We start from the raw sequence: 26,051 nt of genomic DNA on the forward strand, positions 1-26,051 counted from the left end.
CTGCATGTTTGTATTACTCCACACCCATTTTTAACAGGTACTTGTACAAATGTTAAATATCAATGAGTGAGGTCACTTGGAACAAAGTCTAAAAAAAAGTATAGTACACCCAGACATACCTCGCAAGCAATGCTATTATAGTTAACAAAAACTAAAACTAGGTGTGGCAAAATATTTGAGTTAACTGAAAATAAAAATAGAAACTAAAAAAAAATATATTGTGTAAATACAAAACAAACTAAAATAGAATAAAAATAAGGTTTTTAGCTTCAGTCTTTGTCAATTTGGTCAAATTTGTCAGCACAAGTATGAGGAGGCACTGGTGATACCTTTTCTGAACTTCTTAAGTCTCGCCGCTGACAACTACCCCCAATATTATAATAAAAAAACAACAAACGAAAACTAATAATGAAACTAACAAAAACTAAACTTAAATGAGTAAACTCACTCTGGAAACTAACTGGAAAAAAAACTGCTAACAACGATTCCCCCATTGTGGTTTTGCAGGGATGCCCTAGTACTTCATCTTTTTAATCACTGCAACAATAAAAGGTTTCCTTTGCTGTCAAAATGCCCTTGAGCAAACCACTGAACCTCCTCTTCCTCCTCCTCCTCTAGGGAAGCTTCGCCTGGCTGCCGTCACGCTTTCACCTCTATGGTGAATGTGTGTGAACATCTCAGAGGGATATTTGAGGACTTATTCCTGTGTGTGTATTATGATAACTGAAATTAACCAAACCACGGGCCTTTCTTTCTCTGCCTTTATTGCCAGCCAAACCTCCACCTCATTGCCTCTGCTCTAGCCACAGTCCTCTTCTCTCAACCTGAAGAGTAAACAACACGCAGCTATTTAAAGCTCCCCCACGACACACTCACATCATGGAAATTCGGTCCAGGCACCTCGGATGTGGCCCAGCCAACATTCCAGGCCCTGTGGTCCCCCGTTAGCTGCTGCTTCGCTCTGCGGCTTCACAAAAGAAAGGAAGCATTCCTGCAGTAGGTGGGTACTGAGCCAGGACAGCTGTAGCTAGCTACAGTGTATTAATGGTTTGACTCATCCAACTAATCATACTGTAGGGTTGTTGAACTCCCAACACATCCCAGTGTGTTGGTAATTACTGTTGTAGTATTCACCGCATTAAACATTTCAAAGCACTTGCCCGACCATATGTGGCAGCCAGTAGGAGCTACAGTGATTAATCAATTAATAGGTTAAGTCATTTCCCAAGCAAAGTGGCAAAAACTCAAAAGGTTGCAGCTTTTTTAATGTGAATATTTTCTGGTTTTCTCAGCGGGTAGTAGAAGTAGTAGTAGTAGTAGTAGTGAGTAGTAGTAGTATTAGTTAGGTAGTAGAAGTAGTATAGTAAGGTAACATAATTTGGGTTTGGGACTGGTTGGTTGAATGGGACACTTTTCACAGTTTGCTTTTTATTCCAACATAAGGCGACCAGTGTTTCCAGGATTTAGTGGATCTAGAGGGTGAAATTGCTAACTAACTTAATGGCAGTCATGTCTGTATTTGGAAATTAAAGAACGGCTGTGAAGTATGTAGGAGAAACTACGGCGGCTACAAAACGCAATACAAATGCAAAAGACCCAATATACAGCCAGTGTTTAGTTTGTCCATTCTGGGTGTAGAAACATGGCGGTGCAAAACCACCGGCTACCTCGTGAAAACATCAAAACACCCTCCTACCTGCAAAACAAACTTCTGATCAATGTAGCGCTTTGCAATGCTGGGCTGGAAGTCTGGATTCTCTAGAAAGCGTAGGAGGAACTCATAGACCAACTGGAAGACAAAAAGAAAATTCAAAGAATTAATGGAAACATGCACCTCGTAACTACGACAACACGATGTAATCTAAAAGGGTGTATGAGATTCTTACTTGAATGTGAGGCCAGGAAGCCTCTAAAGTGGGTTCATCCTCTTCCGGGTCAAAATCGGGGTTATCGCTTGGCGGAAGAGTCCGGAATATATTGGTGCAGATCTGAAAGGAGAGAGGAAGAAAAGTGTTAATATTCCCGGAGAACATGGGAAAGGAAAGCAGACGGTTAAAAAGGAAGCCATTTTCTAATTTCTGTGACAGATTATTATGACTGCTGTATACCTACGAAACCCATTCATTTCCCCCCCAAACATTGGTTTCCATGGCAGAACACCCACATCTAATAAAAGAAGCTGCGTGGAGCATTATTCAAAACAGTTCCTGTAATGCAGCCGAGCTCTTATTACATTTCATACAGCGTACAGTATGTACTGTATTGTGAATGAGTGAATGAGTAGGACAGTGTTTTTAGAGTGACGAGCCTCGAAATAAATTTGGTTAAATATAATTTGACTATATGCCAAAGAACTCAGATATGAGTTTGTATCATAAACAAGGCCCAAAATAAAAACTAATCCACGTTATTAAGTTTTCTGGCCAAGCTTCATGTGATAAGCAGCTGTTCCTAAAGATTAAATAGATGTGGGCGGGAAATCAAAATTTGATTACAAGCAGTTACAAGTGGTCAAAATGCATTTTAAGAGTCAAGCCTGGCGAGAACTGTGACCAACCAGAACTGTATCTATACGGAATCTGGACACAAAATGAAGTCACTATTCCTAATTATAGAGACAGATAATTATAGATATATGAGACAATCTGTATTGGCTGATGCTTCCTCAGCTCACAAAGCCGATCCTGCTGTAACTGTCCTCCTCAGTCACCATCGTTAACAAATCCATCTAAAGCAACATATTTCTGGCTAAGATAACCACACATATTAGGTTGTAATGAGCATGGAATAATGAAATCATACATGACATTTCTTTGCATTATTCATCGGCCATCAGTCACCTTCCTCTCTAAATATCTGCATCGGTCAAACACTATTTTGAGTTCTCCAGAACTGCTGGTACAACCCAGTAGTAATCAAATAAAAACCCATGCATGAACATCACAGGCAGCTTGCTAATTGGAGTGGAAAGAAACTATTCCTGAGCATTTCAATTTATTTGAGGATGTTTTAACACTGCCAAATCACAGAGCGGCATTAGAGATTCTGAATCTGCTGCAACCCCCCTTATTAAAATTCTGTACCGAAGACAATCGTGGTAGACAGGTCACTGCCACCTCTATCCCACCTTGTTATTTTTAGCAAGGGTAAATTTGAGAGTGACACACATAGCGGTGGGGAGCTGGAAAAGCTGGCATTATGTGGCTGGGTGCACACTCTCATGCTGAAGTGATAAAGACAACATCAAATTACTTATTGGCAGCTGGAAAATCCAAATGACACTAATAGGAGAGGAAAGCAGCAGAGGAATTTTAAACCTGACAGTGGGCCAAAATCTGACATGCTGCAAAAAACTCAGAAAAACTTTGCAAGCGAAGGAATGATTTCTGAACAAGCTGGCACAAATGCCACAGATGGAAGTGGTAAAAACAAAAGCATGGACACTATTGATCTTATTTTAGTATTCATCATTAAGGAGCAGTATTGTGGCAGAAAATGAAAAGCATTCATCTTTAGGGCTGCACGATATAGTAAAAACATCATACTGCGATTATTCTGAGGGACAACAAATGCAAAATGATTTGCGATTAGTGCAGGAATGACTACTTCTGCATCACAAATGTAATTTTCACTGAAAAAAAACAAAGCTATTTAAATCCTGATGATGTGAAATCTTTTGGGTTCTGTACCAAACAAACATGTTTTCTAACATCTGGAGAGAACAACCTCCCTGTAGCACCACAGTACTTCTATGATGCAGCTTCTGCGATTGGCATATTGCGATTTCGATTGCATTTTCTAACCTGATATCCTTGACTCCGTGCTGTTATTTCCTGTTATGCTTGCGATTCTTTGTTAATGTCCCAGTACAATCAGAGAGTAGAGTTACATCAGTAGTTCCTAACCTTTTAATAAAGCTAAAGCGACAGGGTGAACCCTCTTCACAGGTTAAAAAACATTTATTCCTTCACTTTTAGAAGACTATAGACTTAGAAGGATCCAGTAATATTGGCTTTTCTATCCTTAAGCGTCTCACCACCCCTCAGATTTGCATTATAACCCTTGAGGGTGGAGTATGGGCTTTGATTTTCACATGAATATGTTAGCCTGGTGTTGTTATAAGCTGAAATGAATGGTACCCAGCATGGTCTTGTGGCGCTGTAGCCAATCCCCTTCAAGGCTGAATGAGCTTGTGCATTCAGAGATGCCCTTCAGCTCACCACTGCTGTACTGAGCTGTTATTTGCCTGCTTGTGTTCTTCCTGTTATTTTAGAGAAGTCTGACAGTGTAGTGCAGCTGTTTCTGAGATGCTGAAAACACCAGCTGGAAACAACAATTGTACGATGTTCAAACTCGCTCACATGCAGCATCCATTCGTTAGTCAAACACAGAGAACCTGTTGACACCCAGCATGGTGTATGCATACAGTTATTTACTTCATTTCCTGCTGCTGTTCGCTTTAAGCAGCACTTTTGACAACTCTGCAATAAAAGTTGCTCATATAAGCATTCACCACACACACCCACAAATACATGTGAAAGTCATTACATACAGCTTGTCTAAAACCTGTGACTGGCAGTAAACCTCAATACTTTGGTGTCAATGTAGTTAAATGAACAGACTTATTGTCTCTAATTCACCACTTATTTTCTGACCTTTCAGAGACTAATAAAAAAAATGCCCATCACATTTCTCTAGAGCCCAAAGTGCCCCCCCTTAATGTTAATTGTTTAATTTGCAAACCAGGAAATATTCACATATAAGAAGCTGGAAACAGTGAAAGATACCTGTGTTACTGGCCTGTGTCTACTGTATTTGTCTAAGGGTTAAAGTCAAGGTTTCTTCTGACACTGATGGAACACACTTATCTGCTTTTCTCTAAATACATCAGAGCAAGAATTAGAGCAACAATTTCCAGCTGATGTGAGGTCCTCAGGTAACACCGACCAGCCTTTAGACCTCAGTAATGGCTTTTACATCATCACCTGCAGAGTATTCAGATGCTGATATTGTATGCAGATGAATAATGATCAGTGTGCCACCTCTACGAGCTCTCTGTGGCAAGCTGCTTTGCTTTCTCTGGTGTGAAGCACATCACCGGCTGAGCTGGAATCAGATGACACACAGAGTTGGGTTGCCAGGTGAGACACCTCAGTGTGATGCCCATTTTCTCCAGAGAAGTGCTCCGAGGCCGAATGCTCACAAAGTCAAGATAAATTGTGGTGTTGGTGGCACTGGGGCACATAAGGGCAGAGCCCGATTGCCAGTAAGGTGCAAGTATTGTTTAATCAGGATCATATTTTACATCACAGAACTGCTCTTTTAGCCCGTCTCCATTGGTGGTAAGGTATTAAACAGTCTATTCTTTGGCCTGTAGCAGAGGTTTGAAAAGTGAAGTGCACAAACGGGGTGAGACATGAGGCCAAGACACTGCATGAGATGAAAGGCTCAGGTGCACGTTGGAGAAACATGCAAAAAAAAAAAAAAAANNTTTGTAGTAAGGCAAAAAAAAAACAAAAAAAAAAAACACAGCGTCTGTCGATATAAAGAGCTCATTCTAAGGTAACAAAAGCACAATGATTACCATATTCAGGTAATTATACACGAAAACATCCCTATGACTATTATACTCCATTATTATTGTAGTTTGACGTGCTGATTTCGCCTACTTGTCAACACGGTCAGCAGATGGAGCAGCAGTGGCTTTGACACACATCACATGACAGCACTTAAAGTACTTTAGTGTCTAATTGGTGCCCCTTGAATTGTACTCTGAGTCATAACTCTGTCAAATCTAAACAAACTGACATAATGCATATATTCTTAGATTCAGTGTGACTTTATGTAACATTATCTCGGGCGTATATAAACAAATAAACATCTATAGATGTGCTAAAAAAAGAGAAAGAAAAAAATATATAATATATATTATTTTATAATATATAATATATAGAGTATATACAGGAACTGCTAATAGCTAATTCGGTATGCTTCTAATAGTGCCAATTTGCCCTAAATGTAAACGAATATAGAACAACAATGCTTCTAGCTTATATTCCCCAAACTATGGGAAGTGTAGTTACAATTGTTTAGTGTTATCATGCTGCAAAAAGTAAGAAAATAATGGGAGTGACAAAATTAACTTCCAACAATTTAAAAATACAGACTTTGAATTACATAATTCACCACACTAGCATCCGGCACAGTTAATTAATTCCCTCAGTGACTTCACAACATTGAAAAATAACTAGTTGGACCAAACAAGAGAAAATATTGAGAGAGGACAAGAAACACGGGAAGCATGTGAGAAATGTTCACGCTGGGAAAAAAGGAAAGAGTGATTTGTGTGTGAGTGTGTGTGAAAGTAATGTAGGAGGATCTTAAAACGGTTGTTCCTAAGTGAAACCAGCGTACGCTTGCTGAGGACAAGGCAGGCTGCAGCTCTGTACGGGGTCAAACTGAGGGTGACACTAGTAGCAACCGACACCTAGCAACACACAAGATGAGAGTGGGAGAGAGGGGGGAGAGGAGAGGAGTGACATAGAGAAAGTGTGAGTGCAGCATTAGTAAAAAGGATGAAAAACGTAGGAATTAAAGCAAATAAAAGGGGAATTATAGCTCATTGATGCTCTTTTCCACGAACCCTGCTGGCTTTTTTCGCTCATCTCTGGCACAGAAAAGGAAGAATTCAATCAAAACTGTCTGAGAGATGTGATTTTCTATAATGTACTCGTAACACTAATTATAGAGTTGGCAAAAGAGGCAAAATCTCCTTTTACACTGATTAGAAACCTTGCTGTTTGTACTCCTAACAACCTCAGTGATCAAAGCCGTCCTCACTGCAGCAGAATAATGGGCAGCACTTTGAACACTCACCTCTTCATTATCATGTGATGCCAAGCATGGAGTATCCGGGAGAGCTATTATCAAGCCAGCTTTCTGAAAGTGCAGCTGCTATTTGTCTAACCTCATTCAGAAGCCTGTCTGTTGGACAGACACTTTGCACTTAACTGGGTTTTCTCTTGAGCTCGACCCATGTCCGTATGTTCTGCCTTGAATATATAAACAAGATTACTAAGAAAGACCCCTGACAATACCTGCGCACCAGTCGGAGTCGTGCATTTAAACCACTCCAGCATTACAAACCCTACAAGAGGTCACGGATGTGCAATGTGCAACCAAGCTACTACATGTTAAGTAGCTCTTTATCCAGTGGACGATCTGTTGCTCACACACTTTTCTGCCTGCAGGTCTTCTGCCACATCAGGATTGAAAAAGTGTAACAACTGAATTTCAAATGCTTCAGATCAAAGCATATTTTACTAACACCAAAAAATAATTTAGAGTCATGATTTTGAAATGAACTGCAAATTAACGACAGCAGATATTTCTTTCTTCTGGTTAACGTGATTTATTAGCATGATTGCTTTTATTTTTATTACTTTGGACTGCTGACTTCAGAGGATTTGCTGCCATGTTTACGGTCTGTGTTGGCGCATTGAAAATTTAATCATGCCATGTTGTGTACAAAGCATAAAATCCCATATATCTATCTTGTATTTACCACAAGGTCCAATTTTATATTTAGGAAAAATCCACTCTGGTTCTCTACAGACATGGAAAGGATGACCTTAAGAACAGTGTAACAGCATGATGGCACAAATAAGGAGAATAAGAATTACCTATATTCTGTGTGTTTATTTATTTGAGCTATTTTGGACTGCTATGTTTGTTTGTAGAGCTTTACAGCTTTGCCAACTCCTGACAAAGTGACGAGAGCTAGTATTTATTAAAATGTTGGTGTTACTAGCTGCCAACAGTAATAACTCTCTGGGCAGACTCTCAATTTGAAATCAAAATGATGTCCTCGCTGTCTGTGTTTCTGGTTGCTTTGAGGGTGGGACTGCCACAATAACGAGGTACTGAATGTTGCCAATAGATACTGTATCTAAAACACAGATGTTGGACCAGTTTAAACACTGACATCAACTTACACTGCCAGTAAAAAAGCTTTTTGCAGAAGCGATTATTTAATATTTTACATTATAACTTAAGCACGGTCACTGTTTACCTTTCATCTTATTGGAGATGGGCTATTTCTTGATGCCAATTATTAAACATCTGCACCACACAACATTCAAGTGTAGTTTGAAAAATTAAGAATGAGGCACTTCTAATTACATTAAAGCAGAAGGATTCAATGAAACAAGCCTCTGAATTTACATTTAATGATAATTTAGGCAGTGACAACAATCTTCCCCCAAATTAAGGCAACAAGTACCTAAAAAAAAAAAAAGGGCTCAAGTTTCAACCAGCGCAAGCATTTTTGGTAATTTCCTTGTCTGTCTAAGCTTTATTGCATTATTTATGCACATTTGCTCCAAGAATTTAAAATGTAAATACAACATTTCATTTATTCACTCTCCTAACATTAGAATTTAAATTGGCATCAAAACTGAACGTTTAACGTGGTTAAAGCAGAGGTAAAGCAGTCTGCGTCATTTACAAAATCGTATTAATTCTCACAGTATCTGTTGTCCACAGCTGCTTTATACTGTAAAGACTTCTCATTCAGTTCAATAAATCCCCGCAGGCACATGAAGGCAGCAGGACACATTTGTTCATCTGCAGCCTCTGATTTGAGAAGTGCAGCACCAGAACACAGTGCCAATACAGACAGCTGTCCATTGTGTTTACCTTCATTAAATCACATATACATACATCAATAACACCAGGCTGCTACAGAACAACCCCACACCTCTACACAGTTTTCAACAGCTCATTAATCCTGTGTGCCACAGCCTTCTTTCAAACTTATGAAATATGTAAAAGGTGCAAGCGCTGCTGAGTCACATTTTATGTTATGATGCGACCATTATGATGTATATGAAATACAGTAGATAACTGAAAAGGCATCGGTTTGATTTGATCATATAACGGGTGCATCAACATTTTTTTAGCATTTATTTCAGTCATCATTGTACAAATTTAATAAAATCCGACACCATCTGCCTTTGGCTGCAGAGTTGTAGGGCTGGGTGTTCTTGTGGTGCCGCTCTGCATCCAAACAATTATATGATTTGCAGAAGTTGATGCAGAAGTGGTTTCGGAGTGATGAAACCAATCATGTGAGAGGCTGAGAGATTTAATTACCACACCCTCCAATTTATATTCCACTTCACTGAGGCCTTTTACACTTTAGGGTGTTGCACCTAAACGAACCGTAGTAGCCGGAACCCACAGTCTGTTCGCCCAAGACCTGCTGCTTTGCACTTACGCGATTCAAATGGGAGTTTCTGTTTTACATTTGTGCACATATTTGATACTACCTTATATTTATTTTATTTTATTTTTGGTGTTACTGTGCCTTCTTACTCTTATTTAAATGTCTATTATTTGCGATCAGTGTGCCGTGCACTTTAATTCGTACGGCACTCTGGTCAACTATGGTTATTTTAAACAAAGTAAATATGTCACCCTGTAAAAACCCCTGAAAGGACAAGAGTGAGAAACAAACCAAATCCTAAATCAATAGTTAGCAAGGTATGACATGGATTACTGCCTACAGTACATTAATAATCTGAAGACTCCTTGACTCAGCTGCGGATGTGCTCATTCGTATTCATGGTGATAATCTGCTGTGTGGAGTGAATCATTGCTGCATCGACTACAGTACTGATTGTTGTGTTCTAAATGTTGCATATGAGTCATTATTGAATTGTAGGAGGAAACTAGGCTGCACAAATCTATACCATGTTGGTAGAAGGATGCTTTGCACAGGGTTGGGTTGGTTTTCATACAGACTATTTTGTAACAAGATTCCTGCAACAGCCGATGTGTTAATCACTTGACCTTCGTCAAGTTCCTGCAGTGCTTTCAAATGAATGTGCTTATAGAAGTACCGTATATCTCTAGTTAATATATAAATACAATACACATGCATTGTAAGAAAATATTTACATGTAAATAATAATGACCTTTAATGTTTGGTATTTATATCATAAATGATGTCCTTAAAAAAAAGGAAATGAAGGATTTTTTAATTTAATGAATGTGGATGAGCATGTCAAATGACCCGTGTTACTCCCAGAAGAGCACTGCTTTTTGGAGTTTGGAAAAACGAGAGTGCAAAATCTCTTCAACAAACAGAAGTGTATATTGAGTTTGTTAGCTACAGGAAGGTTAGAAGTTGGTCTAAATCTTAAATCAGTGGATTAATTTTACACATTGACTAAGACCGGTAGTGAGCTAATGTGGTGATGCCAAATGCAGTAAACCTCAAACCTCTGGCAAACATCATTAAGGTTTGCAGTTCTTGTCTCTGTACTGTGGCGAGGAGAAAGAATAGATGGGTGTCATCAGATGAGCTTTCTACAGCAGCTACCACTACTTAATTAACACTGACAGACCTATTATTCTCAAAATGTTATTATGTTTTATTATTTTTATATTATGCTATTTTATATATTATTATATTGATAAAGAGGCAACAAAACAGTGTCAAAACAATGAAATATCAAAATCCAATGAACTCTGTTCTGCGTATACTATATTCAATAGGTAATACAGTGGGTGAGAGAAGCACACTAAACGAATCAAAGAAAAGAAAAATATACAGACAAAGCTTCAAATTACACCAAGAATATTGGGCTTTTCCTGTGTTAACTCTGTTGGCTTTGTGCTTAAAAGGTACTAAGGTAACAATCATCTGGAATGTATATGCTTTTTGCATGATTAACAAAAGATTTAGGTGAGTATACACTAATGCATGTTATTCAATTTCTGCCAACAGATCCTCCTAAATGTTACACACTGAAGCTTTGAATGGAAGCAGTATGATCAGGTTTTGCATCAAGATTGTAACATGTTGCTCATGTGCTGCTGATGTGACACACACTGTCTAGACACACAATCAGTCTCCATTTTTTAATCCTGCTCAAGTGCACAGGATGTTACACAGTGACAAAGAGGAGCCCTCTTTTCTGTTTAATAATGAACACTGGGTAATAGTGATTAATTGCTGCTGTTGGTGCTTTGGGATTTTGTATGCAGAGCAGTTTGTTTTCTAAATCTAAAAACAAGTCAGAGAAGCAGCAGAGAACTTAAAGCCCCGCGTTCGTGTTTCCTCACCATATCTGTGATCTCTGGGTATGCAGTTTCCACCAGCACCCCTCTGTTGGTGGAGACGTAGTCCACGAGCTCGTTAAGTGTGGCCCTTTTGATCTCCTTGCTCTTCAGGTCCGTCACTGAGTCCAGGAAGTCGAAGAGCATGCAGCACTGCTGGAGTTTCTGAGTGAACAGTTCCTGCTGCTCTGTGGAGGGCGCATCTGGAATTACACCAAAGAAAAGAGAATACATGGATTGACTACTTATATACACACTAGAAAAGCACAATCTAATGCTCTATGTAAAACAGATTACAGACGAGACGAGAAGAATGACAGCTGCAACTGTTCCCTTAGGTGGTGTGACTTGCTTGTGCAGAACAGTGGGCTATGTATGGTAGTAGCTTTTAACATCCACACAACTAACTCAAATCAGGATTAAAGACACATTTACACAAACAAATTGCCTCTAAATGGTCCCAATCAACTGGTTTATTGCACAGTTAAATATCTAACTAAACTGCTGGACAAACAGGCCGATAGACACAATACAACAATGTATTCTGCCACACAGCAGCCCAGTAACTCTCGGCTTTGATTGTAAAGCCTTTTATGGATTAGACAGTGAGTGTGTTCAGGGTTATTAGAGCTGTCAAACTTGACCCCAGCTAAGCTATAAACAGCATTTGGCAGCCGTCCAGAAATGCAGTGACACACTGTACAGTGATGTTCTGTTCCAGCACAGCAGCAGCTCATCGTTGCAGACACAGGACTCTCTCTGTAATGGTAGCAGAGGGACACAAACGCCGCAGGTCTGATTTACAACACCTCCAGAACCAGATACCCCAAAAGGTTCAAGGGTTACACAAATACGGATGCCATCTGTGACACTTGTTGACACTGAGGTGCTAATAAATGTCTTCATTAAAATAAAACGTCTAAATGCATATTTTTTGGGAGTAAATTAAACTTACGTTAGTACATTTGAATGGTTTATTAGTTAATTCACATTCACATTGGTACTGGTTCCCCCACAACCTGAATGAAGTTACCCACTGTGAAGCAGTTCTCAATATACTAACAATAGCTAGTGACACTCAAGTACATAAGTATTGATATACATTGTCCTAAAACACAGTAGTTTAAAAAATTAAAGAAAACCTGATGAAATTGTCTGTAGATTGGCCAACGATTTGGATAAATAATATTAATCATTTGAAAAAATAAAACATTTCAAGCAAAAACACCAAACTTCATGGTTCCAACTTAATGTGCAGCCTTGTTGCCTTTTGTACATGAGAGTAAACTGAATGTCTCTAAGCTTTGAACTACTGAATATAGCACTTTAAGCACTACCAACTATTTAACTATTTTCTGACAGAACTTTTAATAGATTAATCAATCATAAAAATAATTGCTCCTTGCAGCCGTAGTACAGTTGTGCATTCACACTCCTACTGCTACAGAGTGTGTAACAGCAATTAGAAGAAGTGTGTCAGTTTCTTATCGAGTGATATTATACAACTGATAAGGCTCGCCATAAAATGGTGTGGCATGGGGGCAACACACAGTCCGACACAGCTGAAAAATTCACATTGAGTTTCACACCTAGTGAAAATGTTCTAGTTGTGTTGACAGCTGACGAAGTACTTACGCAACTGAACTCTACAGGTCAGACCACTGGCTGCTGCTCTGAGTGAACTCAATATCTGAGTGCAACTACACCGAGTTGGACTTGTTAACGCACTACTCTGCCTTAATGCCAATTTTCTAAAGTATCGAATCTCAAAAGGATTCCACATTCAAAGGGCAGACTGAATACCGAACTGCAACGAGAGAGGAAAAAGGACCGGGATGCCCCTGCGGCCTACTGTTATTAACATGACACGTGGGTAGCTCACATTTCCTTCCTGTAAGTGCATAAACTGGCGTATGGTAGACTTCTGTAACACTGGGGAGTCATCACTTTGGGCAGGCATGTTACAGTCCAACCTTCAGTGTTTTCTGGGTGTGAGTGAAAAGCACATAATTAAAGCTAGAAGAGAAATATAGCACCTCAGGCTGCAAAATCAGTTCGCTGATTTGTAGTCCATTTGTAGCAAAAAGGAATAGTTCAACATTTTCAATGCAGTAATTGGCTTTATATATAAGATCGATTCATGTCCCATGTCTGCACAGTAAATATGAAGCTACAGCCATGAGATCTAAGCTTACACTGGAGATAGACGGAAATAGCTGGACTCTGTAATTAATGCATTGTATCTCATTTGCTTAATCCGTACAAGAACCTTGTAAAAACGACACGTTGTGGTTTTATGGGGAGTACCATTTCTTGGACTCGTGCAATCTCTTCCTGGAGTCATAGCTGGCTGCCTGGCAACTTCATGGTGATCGAGACTCGGACTAGACCAGCCGGGAACATAACTGCCTCCCCTATATGTATTAAGCTAAGCTAACTGCTGGGAGTAGCTTCATCTTTACTGAACAGGTATCAGTGGTATCAATCTCCTCATCTAACTATCGACAAGAAAACAAATAAGCAGTGTGTTGAAAATGTGTAACTATTCTTTTAAAGCACTAAGCTCTAAAGCTCTTCGCTTTCTGTGGATGTTAAATATATTTTTCTCCCTTAAGCATTCTCCACAGTTCCTTCATGATAGGTTCTGGTCATGCACAAGAGGAGAAACGTAGCCTCCCTTGCGGTTTTATGAAAACAATGCAGGCAGCATATTCACATATTCATGTGTTTTCTGTGATATTTCTGAGTAACCAGAGAGTGTGTAAAAAAAAAAACCCCATCTTATTTCTTTACGGGGAATTGTCTTTATCCCCCTGAGGGGAAGGATGGCTGGGCCTGTTAGATAGTGTGAGACATGTAGATGCTTTTCCCAATGTGAAGCTATTTTTGCCTTTCAGATACAGATGCATTCGTGCACAAATTCCTCAGGGTGCTCAGCAAGGAAGCAAAATATTTCCATTACAACTATGAAGCTATTTACGAAGACAAAGAAAGATGGAAATTCCAAAGTAATCAAGCTGTCAAAAGATCGACATGGATTTTGCTTCACAGCAATAAATGCTCATATTAATCTGAAGGATAAAAACAGGAGCTCTTCACTCCCACATGAAGGGTTTTTATCTTGGCATCACAACGTAGCTGACATTAGAAGTAAGATGAGGAAACATTTAACCAAAGTAATCTCCCTGTAGTGCATATTCTGACTGCTGTATCTTAAACAAAGCTTCAAGAATCACTTAAACAATTAACTGTATGCAATAACATGCAATTTCATAACCAAACATGGACAAGAGTGGCAGGGTTAAAAAGGGAAGGACAGCTACAGCACATAATGTATAATCATACCTTAGAGTGAGTTAGAGTAAATAAGTCCCAAATGGTCTTGTTTGTGTATCTGTTGATCTGTGCAGGTATTTGTTTTTATAGTTGACTTATTGTATCGTGTCCTGTATAAATGCCTCTACTGAAAGAGGCTCTGTAACAAGAAGAGCCCTGAATTACAGCTTTTACCATTTATTACTAACCTTTTGAATATCTTAAAGATGACAGCATGACCTCAAATGACAGACACAATAAGCATCATTTTGCCCAGACAGCAATTAAGAACAGAAGCCAATAGATAACGTTACAACTGTAATACAACAGGATTTACAGGGAACCCGAATGGTTTCTGCACAATTTTGTGATCAGTCATCAAGCACAGGCTTCAATCATGTTACAGTTAGTGGAATAAGAGCCAAGAAGAAACACACAACTGATAAGTGAAAATAAAATTGTAAGTATGCTGCAGCTGTTGTTCTATGAAAAACGTTAAGTCAAAAAGGAACTCAGCAGCTCGTCTGCTCTGTATTTAGCAACTCTAAACTCGAGATGCTGCTGACCGCTTCAAGCAGAAACCAAATGTTGCACAAGCTATTTAGTCATAACATTTTCTGGGTTTCATTTCATGTTGGTCATATTTTTCAACCTACTGTAATGGGTGAATACCACATTGGTGTGTCACTATGAGACAAATACTATGTTGGGGTTTGTTAAGTACCATACTTGCAGAACAAAGCATGTTTGGCAGAGTGCACAATGTACAATGCTGTTGTTATTTCCAAATCCTATAATTGCATATCCAGAAGATTTGCTGAAATTAAGTTGTTCATGTGCTGAAATTAAACTCGGGAATGATTATTTGTTGCAAAAGAAATGACACTTTAAACTGAATTGCACGAATGCTCGCTTGAACTTCTGTTTCCATATCTAATTTATTGCCCTTTAAAAAAGGTAGAATGTTAGAGACACCAGAATTAAACAACAGAGTTTCGCCTGAAAGTGTCTCTGACACATGCACTGTATAACACACCAAAAGACCAGATTTGGAGACAAAAACAGGAAATATTATCTCAGCTCTACAACCACAGCACTGCAAAGACAGTTTGAATAACGTGTCTTGAATTTTTCAATTTACCACAATACAGACGAGTGACAAATTAGAAGATTCAGAAAATTCGGCTTAGATACATCTTGTTTGTTTTGATCCAGGTTGGAAAGCCAGTGAAGCCATTTTGAGATGTGCGTGCGACAGGTTTAACAGACAGACAACAGCTTTGCAGAATGTAATGGTGAGAAGGACTGAAGAAGAAGTATTGTGCATTAAACTACACACATTTCTGTGAGTAATGCGTTGAAAGTGCTCAATATTCCACGAGGGAAACATCCCTTCCAGCACTGAGTACATAATGAAGTGTATCCAGTAATTTATAAGCATGAAAGCTGTCATTAGTATACAGTGAGATTTTCAATCAGGTGTTTGGGATGCTTAGACCATCTTGCACTTTCATATGCACAGAGATTCAACCAGGACAAATGGGCCGGCGCTTATTGGCCCCCCCAGGACTGATCTGATAACACAGGTGAGCATAATTACTGTTAATCGCCACCATTTCACAGTGGAATTTAGGTTAGATAGAAAAGTGTGGTGAAGAGGAAGATGATGGGGTTTAAGGTCATTTTCCAAAAGAAGTTTCTAAATTATCCACAGGTTTGAGGCCCAGAGGTGCATGCACATACACAACAGCAAACAGGACATATTTCTATAACTTGTGTTGAGTTCACAAATATATTTTACTGCATATTTTAAAAAGGCCAAACCTGTCCAAATAAGGTCCTACAGTTTACAATCAATAAAAATTTTTTAAAAAAAAGCCACAAAGTCTACGCAACTCTCAGTGGACCTGACAAAATATGAAAGAAATGTGTTTAAAGCTACAAATATCCATCAATTAGCAATCAAGACTTTTCCTAGAGGTGATCATAGTCCAGACCGACAGGCCTCTTTGATATTAGAGTCAGAAGATAAACTGTACAAACAAACTGTAAATGCCAACTGCAACATGTGTGGCAGGTTTCCAACAAAAATACAAGTACTATTCAATTTGTTTTAATTATGTTAAAAAACTTTCTTAGCATAATGTAACGTGCATCATCATAGATGACTCCAGTTATGAAACCATTTTTCATGTAAGCATCCCTTGTTTCACTGCCCCGGTGACTGATGTGTTGTATCCTGGGTGAATTCTGTTCAGCTGCTTTCTACTTCAGCAGAGAGCACCGTTCCTGGAAAAAAACAAATGCGTCACAGGATGCTTTTGTCGTGATCACACACACATACAAGCAGGATTGCACAACTTGTGTGAAAGTCTGCAAGTATAAAGTTTATAGATACATTGACAGCAACAGTAGCTGCAGTATTAGTACAGAGATTAAATGTACAAAAAGATATTTTTCAGAGGTATGACAGTTTGATACTGTGCAGCTAGAGTCAAGGGTCTGACCTCTATTTACATTTTGATTACCACTGTTCAGTAGCAACAGCACTTGGCATCTCTTTTCAATCCAAGAGGGAAACTACTGTTCTACGTACTGTATAATCATCTTGCAAACTGCAAGAGAATGTATCAAATCTCAGTATTAAGGCTTAACGTTTACACAGGTTCGTCTGAGTGTTTCAGCCGAGTCTTGGTCTCTAATGCTTTGGCACAACTCTAAGGACAGATTTGTAGTGTGAACATGGAAAAAAATAATCACCATGATGGTAGAAACACTGAGGGTCTTGACCTATTCACAGTTAAATATACAACAAACATATTTATATTATACTTCAGAAATCCAAAGCTTGCCACGTCAAAACTGCTTTACACTAATCCATCAACATTTCATAGAACTAAACCAAGCAGAAAGAGACCAAAACAAATGGAAGGAAAATATGCAGGTCAGGTGACCTCTGAACAGTGACAGATTAGTCCTGCAGTCTCAGATTTACTTACTTTTGCCTGCACTGCCACAAACGCTTTTACAATTGTCCAGTGTGACAAACACAGGAACACATTTCAGTCTTAAACCACAAATGAACAATAGCTCAATGACTGTTAAACACAAAAAAAACCAAAAGCCACATTAGAAAAAGGTTGACAGGTATCGCTGTAAGTACACCGAGCTGACTGCTAGATAAATATGAATTCATGATTAACAAACATGCTTGTGTATTGAGAAGGCTGAACCCACCTTGACTGGTTGGAAAGAAAATAAATATATCTGATAAATGGTTCCTTAAAATCGTGGTCTCTTTTGAAGGAGCACTGAAGATTTTATTTTTTCATGAAAAAACTCCAATCAAATGTTTCATGTTATTGATGGTTAATGCTGAGAGTCTTAGAACAAGGTCTGCTTAGGAGGCTCATCCTCGACAGCACACTGACAATAATTCATACTCATGCATGTTTGACTTTATTTTGGGTGTTTTGTTATGACTCGACAGCTTCAAACCCACCCACATCCTTGACAGATTTTGAATCTTTTTGGCATACTGAAAAATGGAAACCTAAAGGGAAGTGAAAAACCACATTTCATGTTAAAAAAAACAAAAACCCAAAAACTGGATAAACTAAAAGGGTTTATTATTTGGCTGTATCTTCCAGAGCACCAGTAATCAATTCAGAGTAGGAGATGACAGTAAAAGCCTTTGTATGCTACATCCGCTGGTGGCTCCAGTATTGTCTACAGTGGTTAGGATTACGTGCCAACCTATTAGACAGACTTTTACAACCAAGATATGAGAAAGATAATGAATGAGTGAGTGTTCCTGGTATGACAGAAACAAAATAAAATCCTATTTAAACACAATGAAAGGCATGTGAAGCGCTTCAATGTCTACTGTAGGACAAATGTGACCATCAATGCATGAAAGGCGCGACGGCACGTAGGTCATACTGCAGCTGCTGAACTGGTTGGGTAAGATGGTATCACATGTACGATTTGATTTACTCTCATCCACCCATTTGTTTAGAGTGCACATACATAAAACAATGCTGGCATAATATGTGACAACAGCAACCAACAAGCAGCTTAAAGAAAGTCTATAACAGTTTTAATGTAAACGCACAGTGTCATATGACCTGTGAGTAAAAACTCAGCAACGTCAGACCAAATGCAACGAATAAAAATGAGGACTGTCACTGAGAAAATACTTAAAATAAAGAATAAAGAAAGCACAATACATTTGCATTTTACTATAGTTTAGAAGACATGATACGATTTGAACTTATAAATTGTGACGTACTTTTTTTAAAAAAGGCCTTGTATCCGCACCACAACCTACCATTAATTAATTCTTCACTTTGAGAGCAACAGCATAAAAGTGAATAAAGAACCAATGAGACATTTATACAAAGCGATAAAAAAAGTAAAAGCACAGCAGTTCTGCAGTGATTTCAAGTCTAATCACCACCAGTATTTTCCCTAGACTGTCACTCACAATAAACACATTGTTAGCTTTCGCTTTTAGGTTTGCTAGAAGGGTGTGTCTGTGTGCGTATTGGAGAGCATGTGGCCACATTTAGCCAACTCTAAAACATTATTTGGCAGTACACATAATTGTGTTTTAATTCAGAGCAAAAAATCTATACATGTATGTTTGGAAACACATTCAGAGGTCTAACTAAAAAAGTAACCGTTTCATAGCCAATGGAGTGGGTTGATATGGCTGTATTTAGTATATTACAAACACTATGTATTATTTTAGTATGACAAATGTATATATTATATCTGTAGATAGTTCATAGTCATCTTGTTGTACTGTTTATTTTGCTCTATGTATGTCTATTTTGAGTATGTACACTGAGAGCAAAGGAAACTGTCTGATACTGATAGAAAAAAGTAGGCAAAATGAATTTTGAAATATCTAGTTGGTGTCCAGCTATGAATTATCTCATAAGAAAAAATGTAGTCTACCCATGGTAACGGAAGAGCTGCTGCGCTGGGAAACAGTAGCACTCATGGTGATGATCAAAAAATTAAGGAAATCTTTGGAAAGGAATCAAACTCTTTAGCAGTTACTTATATTTTGGACTTTGTACTGTATTATGAACAGGAACCCAACCAGTCTCAGAGAAACTACCAGTACCATATTACCCACATTAACTCTACGGGTCACTCTGAAATTTGAGCACGTGTTACTGTTGCTGAGAAAGATGAATGTCAGGCGATCTGTCCAAGGGAGGTCAGGGCTGTGCGTGGAAAAAGGGTGAACAAACCTGGTAGGCCGGATGCCCGGCAAATTCCTATTTCTGCTTGGCTAGTAGATTTCAAAACGTCAACGTCTCATCAATCACAAAAGGTCCCGTAAGGGCACGTTCACACAGTTATGTTTCAGTCAGTGGAGAGCAACCACAAGGTGGATGGAAAACAGCACAGAGGGTGAAGTTTCTTGTTAAATTGAAGACAACGCAAATTACATGAGGACACCTTTTGGATTAATAGTGTGCAGCAAAATCTCGACTGACAGTGTGGAAAAGTCACAACTGTTGTTGATTTTAGCTCAGCACTGAAAACAATCTCCCCAGTGAAACTGATAAACTCTGGGCCCGAGTACGACGTTCTACAACTTGATATTAGACTTCCCCACAAACAGACCCCAGACAGCTCAAATTGGCCTCCTCCACTCCAGTGCTCAACACTGGAGCCCCTCAGGGCTGTGTGCTCAGCCCCCTCCGGTTCACGCTGTACACCCATGACTGCCTCCCCCGACATGGAAACTCTGAAGTTTGTGGAGGACATCGCCATGATTAGCCTAATTTCACACAGCGATGAGACATTATATCAGGAGGAAATCAACAGTCCTGCAGAGTGCACAGAAAGCAACTAACAAAATCAGCAAAACCAAGGAGCTGATTTTTGATGATTTTAGGAAAAAGAGACAGAGACAAACACCCCTGTCTACATCAGTGGAACTGAGGTGCTGACCAGTTTGAGGTTCTTGGGACTGAACAACTGTATTTCTAAAAGGAAACTTACGAAAGCAAAATTCCAGTGGCAAATTCTCATTGTTACAGAGGAGCGATAGAAACCATCCTCACTCGAAAGATCACAAACTGGCATGGGATGTGCACGGCCAGGACCGGAGGACTCTGCAGCCAGGGACTAAAACTGCTCAGATGAGCAGTGATATTGGAGGTGAGGTGTCTGTGCAGAGCCCAAAACTAAAAGACAACACCCACTCCAGCCACAGATAGCACAGATTTCAATTGTCAGTCACATGATGTGCAGCATCGGCGCAACTTGTTGCATGTTAGCGAGTGAGCATACGCTTCCTTTCTAAAAGATAAACACATTTCTTGCATGGCAAGAAAAAAAAAATTGGTGAAAAACATGAAGACAGGGAAGCCAAAACGGCGAGGAAACATTTCTAAAAAGTATGATAAATGTTTGAGAATGTGCTTTGCCTTCAACACAAGTAGCTTTAGCCGCAGTGGGAAACAAAAAACCACAACTAAGACATTGTTTGCTGAATCTCTAATTAGTCGCTGCCCTCATGAGAAACTCTGGTGGTGGAAGGACAAGACATAACTGTGCAACCACGTCAAGACATAGTTGCCATCGAAACAACTGTCAGCTGTACACTATAACGGCCTCTTAACTCCCATGACGTATGTAATCTTACATCCACAACCGCTCTGAAGTACATAAGTTACATAAGAATACTGTAAATTTCACTCCACACAATACTGGCTAACTATATATTTGGGATACGACTATCTTAGCACTCCATTTAAAGTATATATTCAATGTATGGGGGTAAATTATATACTGTGGTATGCATCTTTACCACCAGTTACATGTTAAAAATGTATTATGTAATACCGCCCAGCCCTACTTGCAGCTGGTCATTATAAAATACAGTGAAGGCAGCAGGTTTGTACTAAAATGTGGAAGCAGACTAACCTGCCGGGGGCCACAATTATGACACCGACAGCAACAGACACAAGGACACAGACGTCATCCCAGTGCATCATAAAAGCTTTGTCCCTTTTTTCCTGGAAAATTATTTATCGATTTGCGATCTGCTGGCAGACATGATGGAAACACACTTGTCAATCAATAAGCCAATACAGTGGACATGTTTTCCAGACAGACATTGATGAGCCATTGCTAAAGGTTGCACTAGTCAAAACTGACTAAAACTCAAGTCCTTGGGCTGCAATCAATTATTATTTTTATATGTTTTCAATTCCTATGTTGAATTTATTTTTGATTAATCATTTACGCTATAAAATCTGACAAATTGTGAAAATATCCATCGGAATTCAAGTTCAAAAATGACATTGCTAATGAATCTAATATCTAAATTCTATTTTTCTGTCCATTGACTATTTAATTAACTAATTGTTTCAGAACTATCCGATGCAAAACAAATGTGCCGTCAATTGTAAGTGAAAGTCAAAGTGAGGCTAAAGCAACATATAGTACTATGGGCACAACTGAAATGAAAAGAACACATACATATATATATATATATATATATAAAAAACATCACCGAAGGCTTATGCTACACTTCAATCATTTCAAGAATTTTCTATTTTCTAATGAAAATCAAAAGCACTTGTCAGCTGATACTGCGACGGTACTGTATTCAGGCTGCCGACCGCCACACCACCCAAACGTCAGCTTAGGTCTAGTTACGAATGGCTCAGCTCAAAATGTTCACTGCAGTGACAGAAATATCAACCTAAATGAAGCAGCCTGTATTTGGAAAGTAAAACATTTCCCTGGCTTGCTCTCAAGGCTTCTGGCTGCCATGGCAACAATGTTGGTCTCTGAGTGACTCATCTTTTCAGTGTCTATCACACAACAGGAGCTATAAGCACTCCAGCCTCTCCAATGCAGGAGGGGAGAAGCATCTTTGCAGTCTACAATCTTTTAGGACCTGAAAACCTACCTGCGGCAGATATTTCCATCTCAGTGTAGTTACTCTGAGAACCAGGAAAAAACTGCTGATAGGCTGAGCAGCATTAGGTAGGTCAGACAGGCATGTGCTCCAATTTAAGAGAAAGTTAGGATGCTTGGTTCACACTAATAAAAAGGGGCTATTGTTGCATTTTATTCGTATGACTTTGGCTTTCAGGGAACTGTGTAAACTGAGTCAAACAGCGCTGTCAGTCGATACCATACAATACCACCATAAGTTTGTTTCTATGTACCCCGAAGTACCACAACGACTCTTCAGTTTGTAGTAATACGGATACATTTCAACAAATTAACACCTTAACGTGCAGTAAGTATGGACAGCATGAAGCCTATTTGTAACCACAGGCTCACATTGTATGAATGTATGTATGAATTGTGAGTCATGTGCTACTAAAACAACAGACGGTGAATCAATGAATTTACACAAGCTTCTACAATTGTGACTGGTTTTGCAAACATCCTCAAGGTAGTGCACAAAAGTGGGGCTTGTAGTGAGCCGAAAAACAAATGTATCGTTTATGGGTGAGGTGAAAAATACACTACCTTAAACACGGACCAAACATCCTGAAAGTGTGAACATCTGCAGTTCCATCACTGAGACAACTACATCTGCTGATTGTGACACAATCAAACGCCTCAGAACAAGCGAGTAAGTGGACCTTGAATTATGCTTGTTTTTATAACTACACTACCTTAACAAAAAAACACCCTATTTAGAGCCAGTGTGTAGTTTGTCCATTCTGGGCTACTGTAGAAACATGGTGGTTCAACATGGTGGACAAACAGTGATTGTTTTTTTTTGCTTTTTAGTTCTGATCAATTGTTAGTGTCACAATTAATTCACTCAAACGCTGGAATATTATCAATAAGAAACATCAGTAATATAAATAACACAAATGTAATGTCAGTAATGCTCCGTTGTTAATTCCTGAACAACTGCAGTTTTCACTGGTTTATGCAGCACAGCACAGCTGACTGATGAATGTATACAAAACATTGTTTTACGTCTGGTAAGTTGTTCTTATATATGCCTCAGTGCTTTGGTTGAAAAGGCACACACGTATTTGTTTGTTGTTGGAGATGTATGCACACATGCAAAAGAACAAAAATGTGCATGTGAAGGCACATTGTAGTGGGCACCATATGCTTCAGTCCTTTATTACTTTGTACTGCTTCAGCTCGGCCCACAGCTGCAGCGTCATGACTCCACTCGTGTCAGATATTCACAACGAGGCATAAGGAACCTGACGCAGCAGGCTACCTTCACAAGTCTGTATCAGCATGAGCGTTTTCTGCTGCGTCCCCCGTGGCAGGAGATGCACATCAAGTGCGTGACTCTAGACACAGTTTGCACTGATCAGGAAAACTGAGGAAATTCCTTATAAGGCTTTATAGGGAATATTCACAACTGTGTTCCACTGCCACCGGAGAAAATAGCAATCCCATGAATCAATCTGGTGAGACACGAGACCCAGAAACAAAACATGCTTTTAAAACTGTTCCACACGTTTACATCCCAGGCTATCCAACATCACCATCCCCCATTAACTGTCATCCTCCAGGTTCAGAGGTATTGATCCAAATGTATTGACGGAGCTACATACAATGTGTTGGTTTACTTTCTTTGAAGGTTTTTAACAAATTGTTGTAGCATTTTAGTTAGCATGCCTAGTAAGTCCTGTTTTTAAACACAAATTCCTCAATCTTGTATTAGATAATGTAATTTTAAGATTTTCTTACTATTATACTTCCATCTGATTTTCATAGTTATGATTCAAACTGTCTCACCGCTCATAGGGGACAAAGTTCTTCTCTTCTACCCTTTGCTGTGATTTGTAGAAGCACCCTTGCTGATTCACTGACAAAAAACTCTGTAAACCTGTCTAACTTTTAGTGAGTGGGTAGCCCTCTGGTGCCAACAGCTCCTTCACAGCAAACACTTTCCAGCCAATAATTAAATACAGCACTTCAACACATTTCTTAGAAATAAAAAGAGCAGTTGTATAAGCTCTTTAAAAGCATTTTTCCAACATGACATCGATGTAAATAACATTCTGCTTGAATTATAGTCGAATACTCCAACCATTAACTTACACAAGTTAGGCTCAAATCATTATCAAGGTTGTACTGGAAGAAACTCACTTTCACACTTGTCAACAAGACAGTTGCTGCCATGCTGTTTCAAGTCAATGTTGGGTGTTGTGGTGGTGCAATGCTCTTGTTTGGGAATAATCGTGTTTATTATTTGAAAAGTGTTTCAAACAGCTGGAAAACTGCTTCTTTTTTTACAACCTGTTCTTTATAAACATCAGACAAGACTGAAAATAAAATACCAGACACATTTACTACAACCCTTGAAAATTGTGTTTTCACCATCTTGAGAAGTTGCATCATGCCTAAAAGTTTCAACTACTTGACCAGGCAAGTTTTTCTGACTTCAACTGTGCCCTTTCCTCCAGTAACATAAACACTGTTGAGGCTTGCCTGCATAAGTGTGAGCAAATTAGTAATTAGATTTTATGAAAGCATTTTGAATTTGAAGAAAATGGGGAAAAAAGTAATACATATAAGCTGTAAATACAACAGTGGAAATACCCAGGTCACAATACAACATTTAATTTAATTTCTAACTTGGTATTAGAAAACAATATATCAAATAAACTGTAGAAGAGTAAATAAGCCATTTCCATTCCTCTGTATTATGGTGGCTTAATGTAAACAATGTAACATGTCTAGTGTACTAACTGTGTGAAAACATGTGAATACAACTTAAATACACAGACGGTTGTAAGCAGGCTCAGCCAGCTCTGTGAGATTTAACCGCAGGCTACACGAAGACAACCGACACTCAGGTGCGTGCTTAGATTTGTCATGTTACCACAGTTTTTGACAGAAAAGTATGTTTGAAATATGGAAGAGGTGAGATTGCTTAATGTATGACATGTTTCATGTAGGACAATTTAGTTTTGGACTCATTACCGGCTCATAAAGCTCTCAGTTCTCGCCAATGTAGTTTCCAAAAAACATTTAACTGCTACCAAGAACGACAACAGATCATTTTATCTATGAAAAACAGCATTTGAGCTCATTCTAATTAAGGAGCGCCCATATAAAAACAAAACCAAATACACGGTGAGCGTTTGAAGCAGCCGGGAGTTCAACATCCAAGTATGAATATTAATATAATTACTCCACACTGGAGAAAAACAGCCAACGTGCAGAAAACACTGCAAGAGGTTCGAGTGTACAGAGACTTTCCACATTCAAAGGGTCGATATGTGTCATCTGTGGTTGAGAAAACATCAGGGACTCATTGTAGGAGGAGCAGTACTACACTTGACAGGTAGGGAGCAGACTCCGCGATCAGGTTGCAGGCCAAACCTCGGCCCCACATGCCCACCTCCACCTACAACAGAGCACTGCATCAACTAACAACAGAATCTCCAAAGTGTGATAATGGTGTCACATTTCACCTGATGCGTTCTTCTTGTCCTCTATTCTCCAAACTAAAACTCCCTGCTAGCTGCCACTGACGTACATTCATTGTACGATGACAAGCTGACAGACATGAGGTAGATAAACTGCAACAACAAACCAATCAAACACAAACTACCTGTATTAAGGCTGCTCAATTAATC

The 26,051-nt window shown here is 39.0% G+C and overlaps 1 protein-coding gene across 2 annotated transcripts in view; it reads right to left on the reverse strand.

The window, feature by feature from the left end:
- Window positions 1–26,051, reverse strand: part of ppp2r5a (protein phosphatase 2, regulatory subunit B', alpha isoform) — a 42,343-nt gene that overhangs the window by 13,892 nt on the left and 2,400 nt on the right. For both annotated transcript variants that reach the window (XM_035678423.1, XM_035678422.1), the window contains exons 2-4: window positions 11,131–11,327; window positions 1,887–1,988; window positions 1,697–1,789 (exon numbers count right to left, since the gene is read on the reverse strand). In XM_035678423.1, coding sequence (XP_035534316.1) covers window positions 1,697–1,789; window positions 1,887–1,988; window positions 11,131–11,327 — 392 coding nt within the window. The remainder of the gene's footprint in view (window positions 1–1,696; window positions 1,790–1,886; window positions 1,989–11,130; window positions 11,328–26,051) is intronic.

The sequence above is a fragment of the Morone saxatilis genome, unplaced genomic scaffold (assembly GCF_004916995.1).
Source record: "Morone saxatilis isolate NCDOM2014 unplaced genomic scaffold, NCSU_SB_2.0 Contig7, whole genome shotgun sequence".
Classification (NCBI taxonomy): Eukaryota; Metazoa; Chordata; class Actinopteri; family Moronidae; genus Morone; species Morone saxatilis.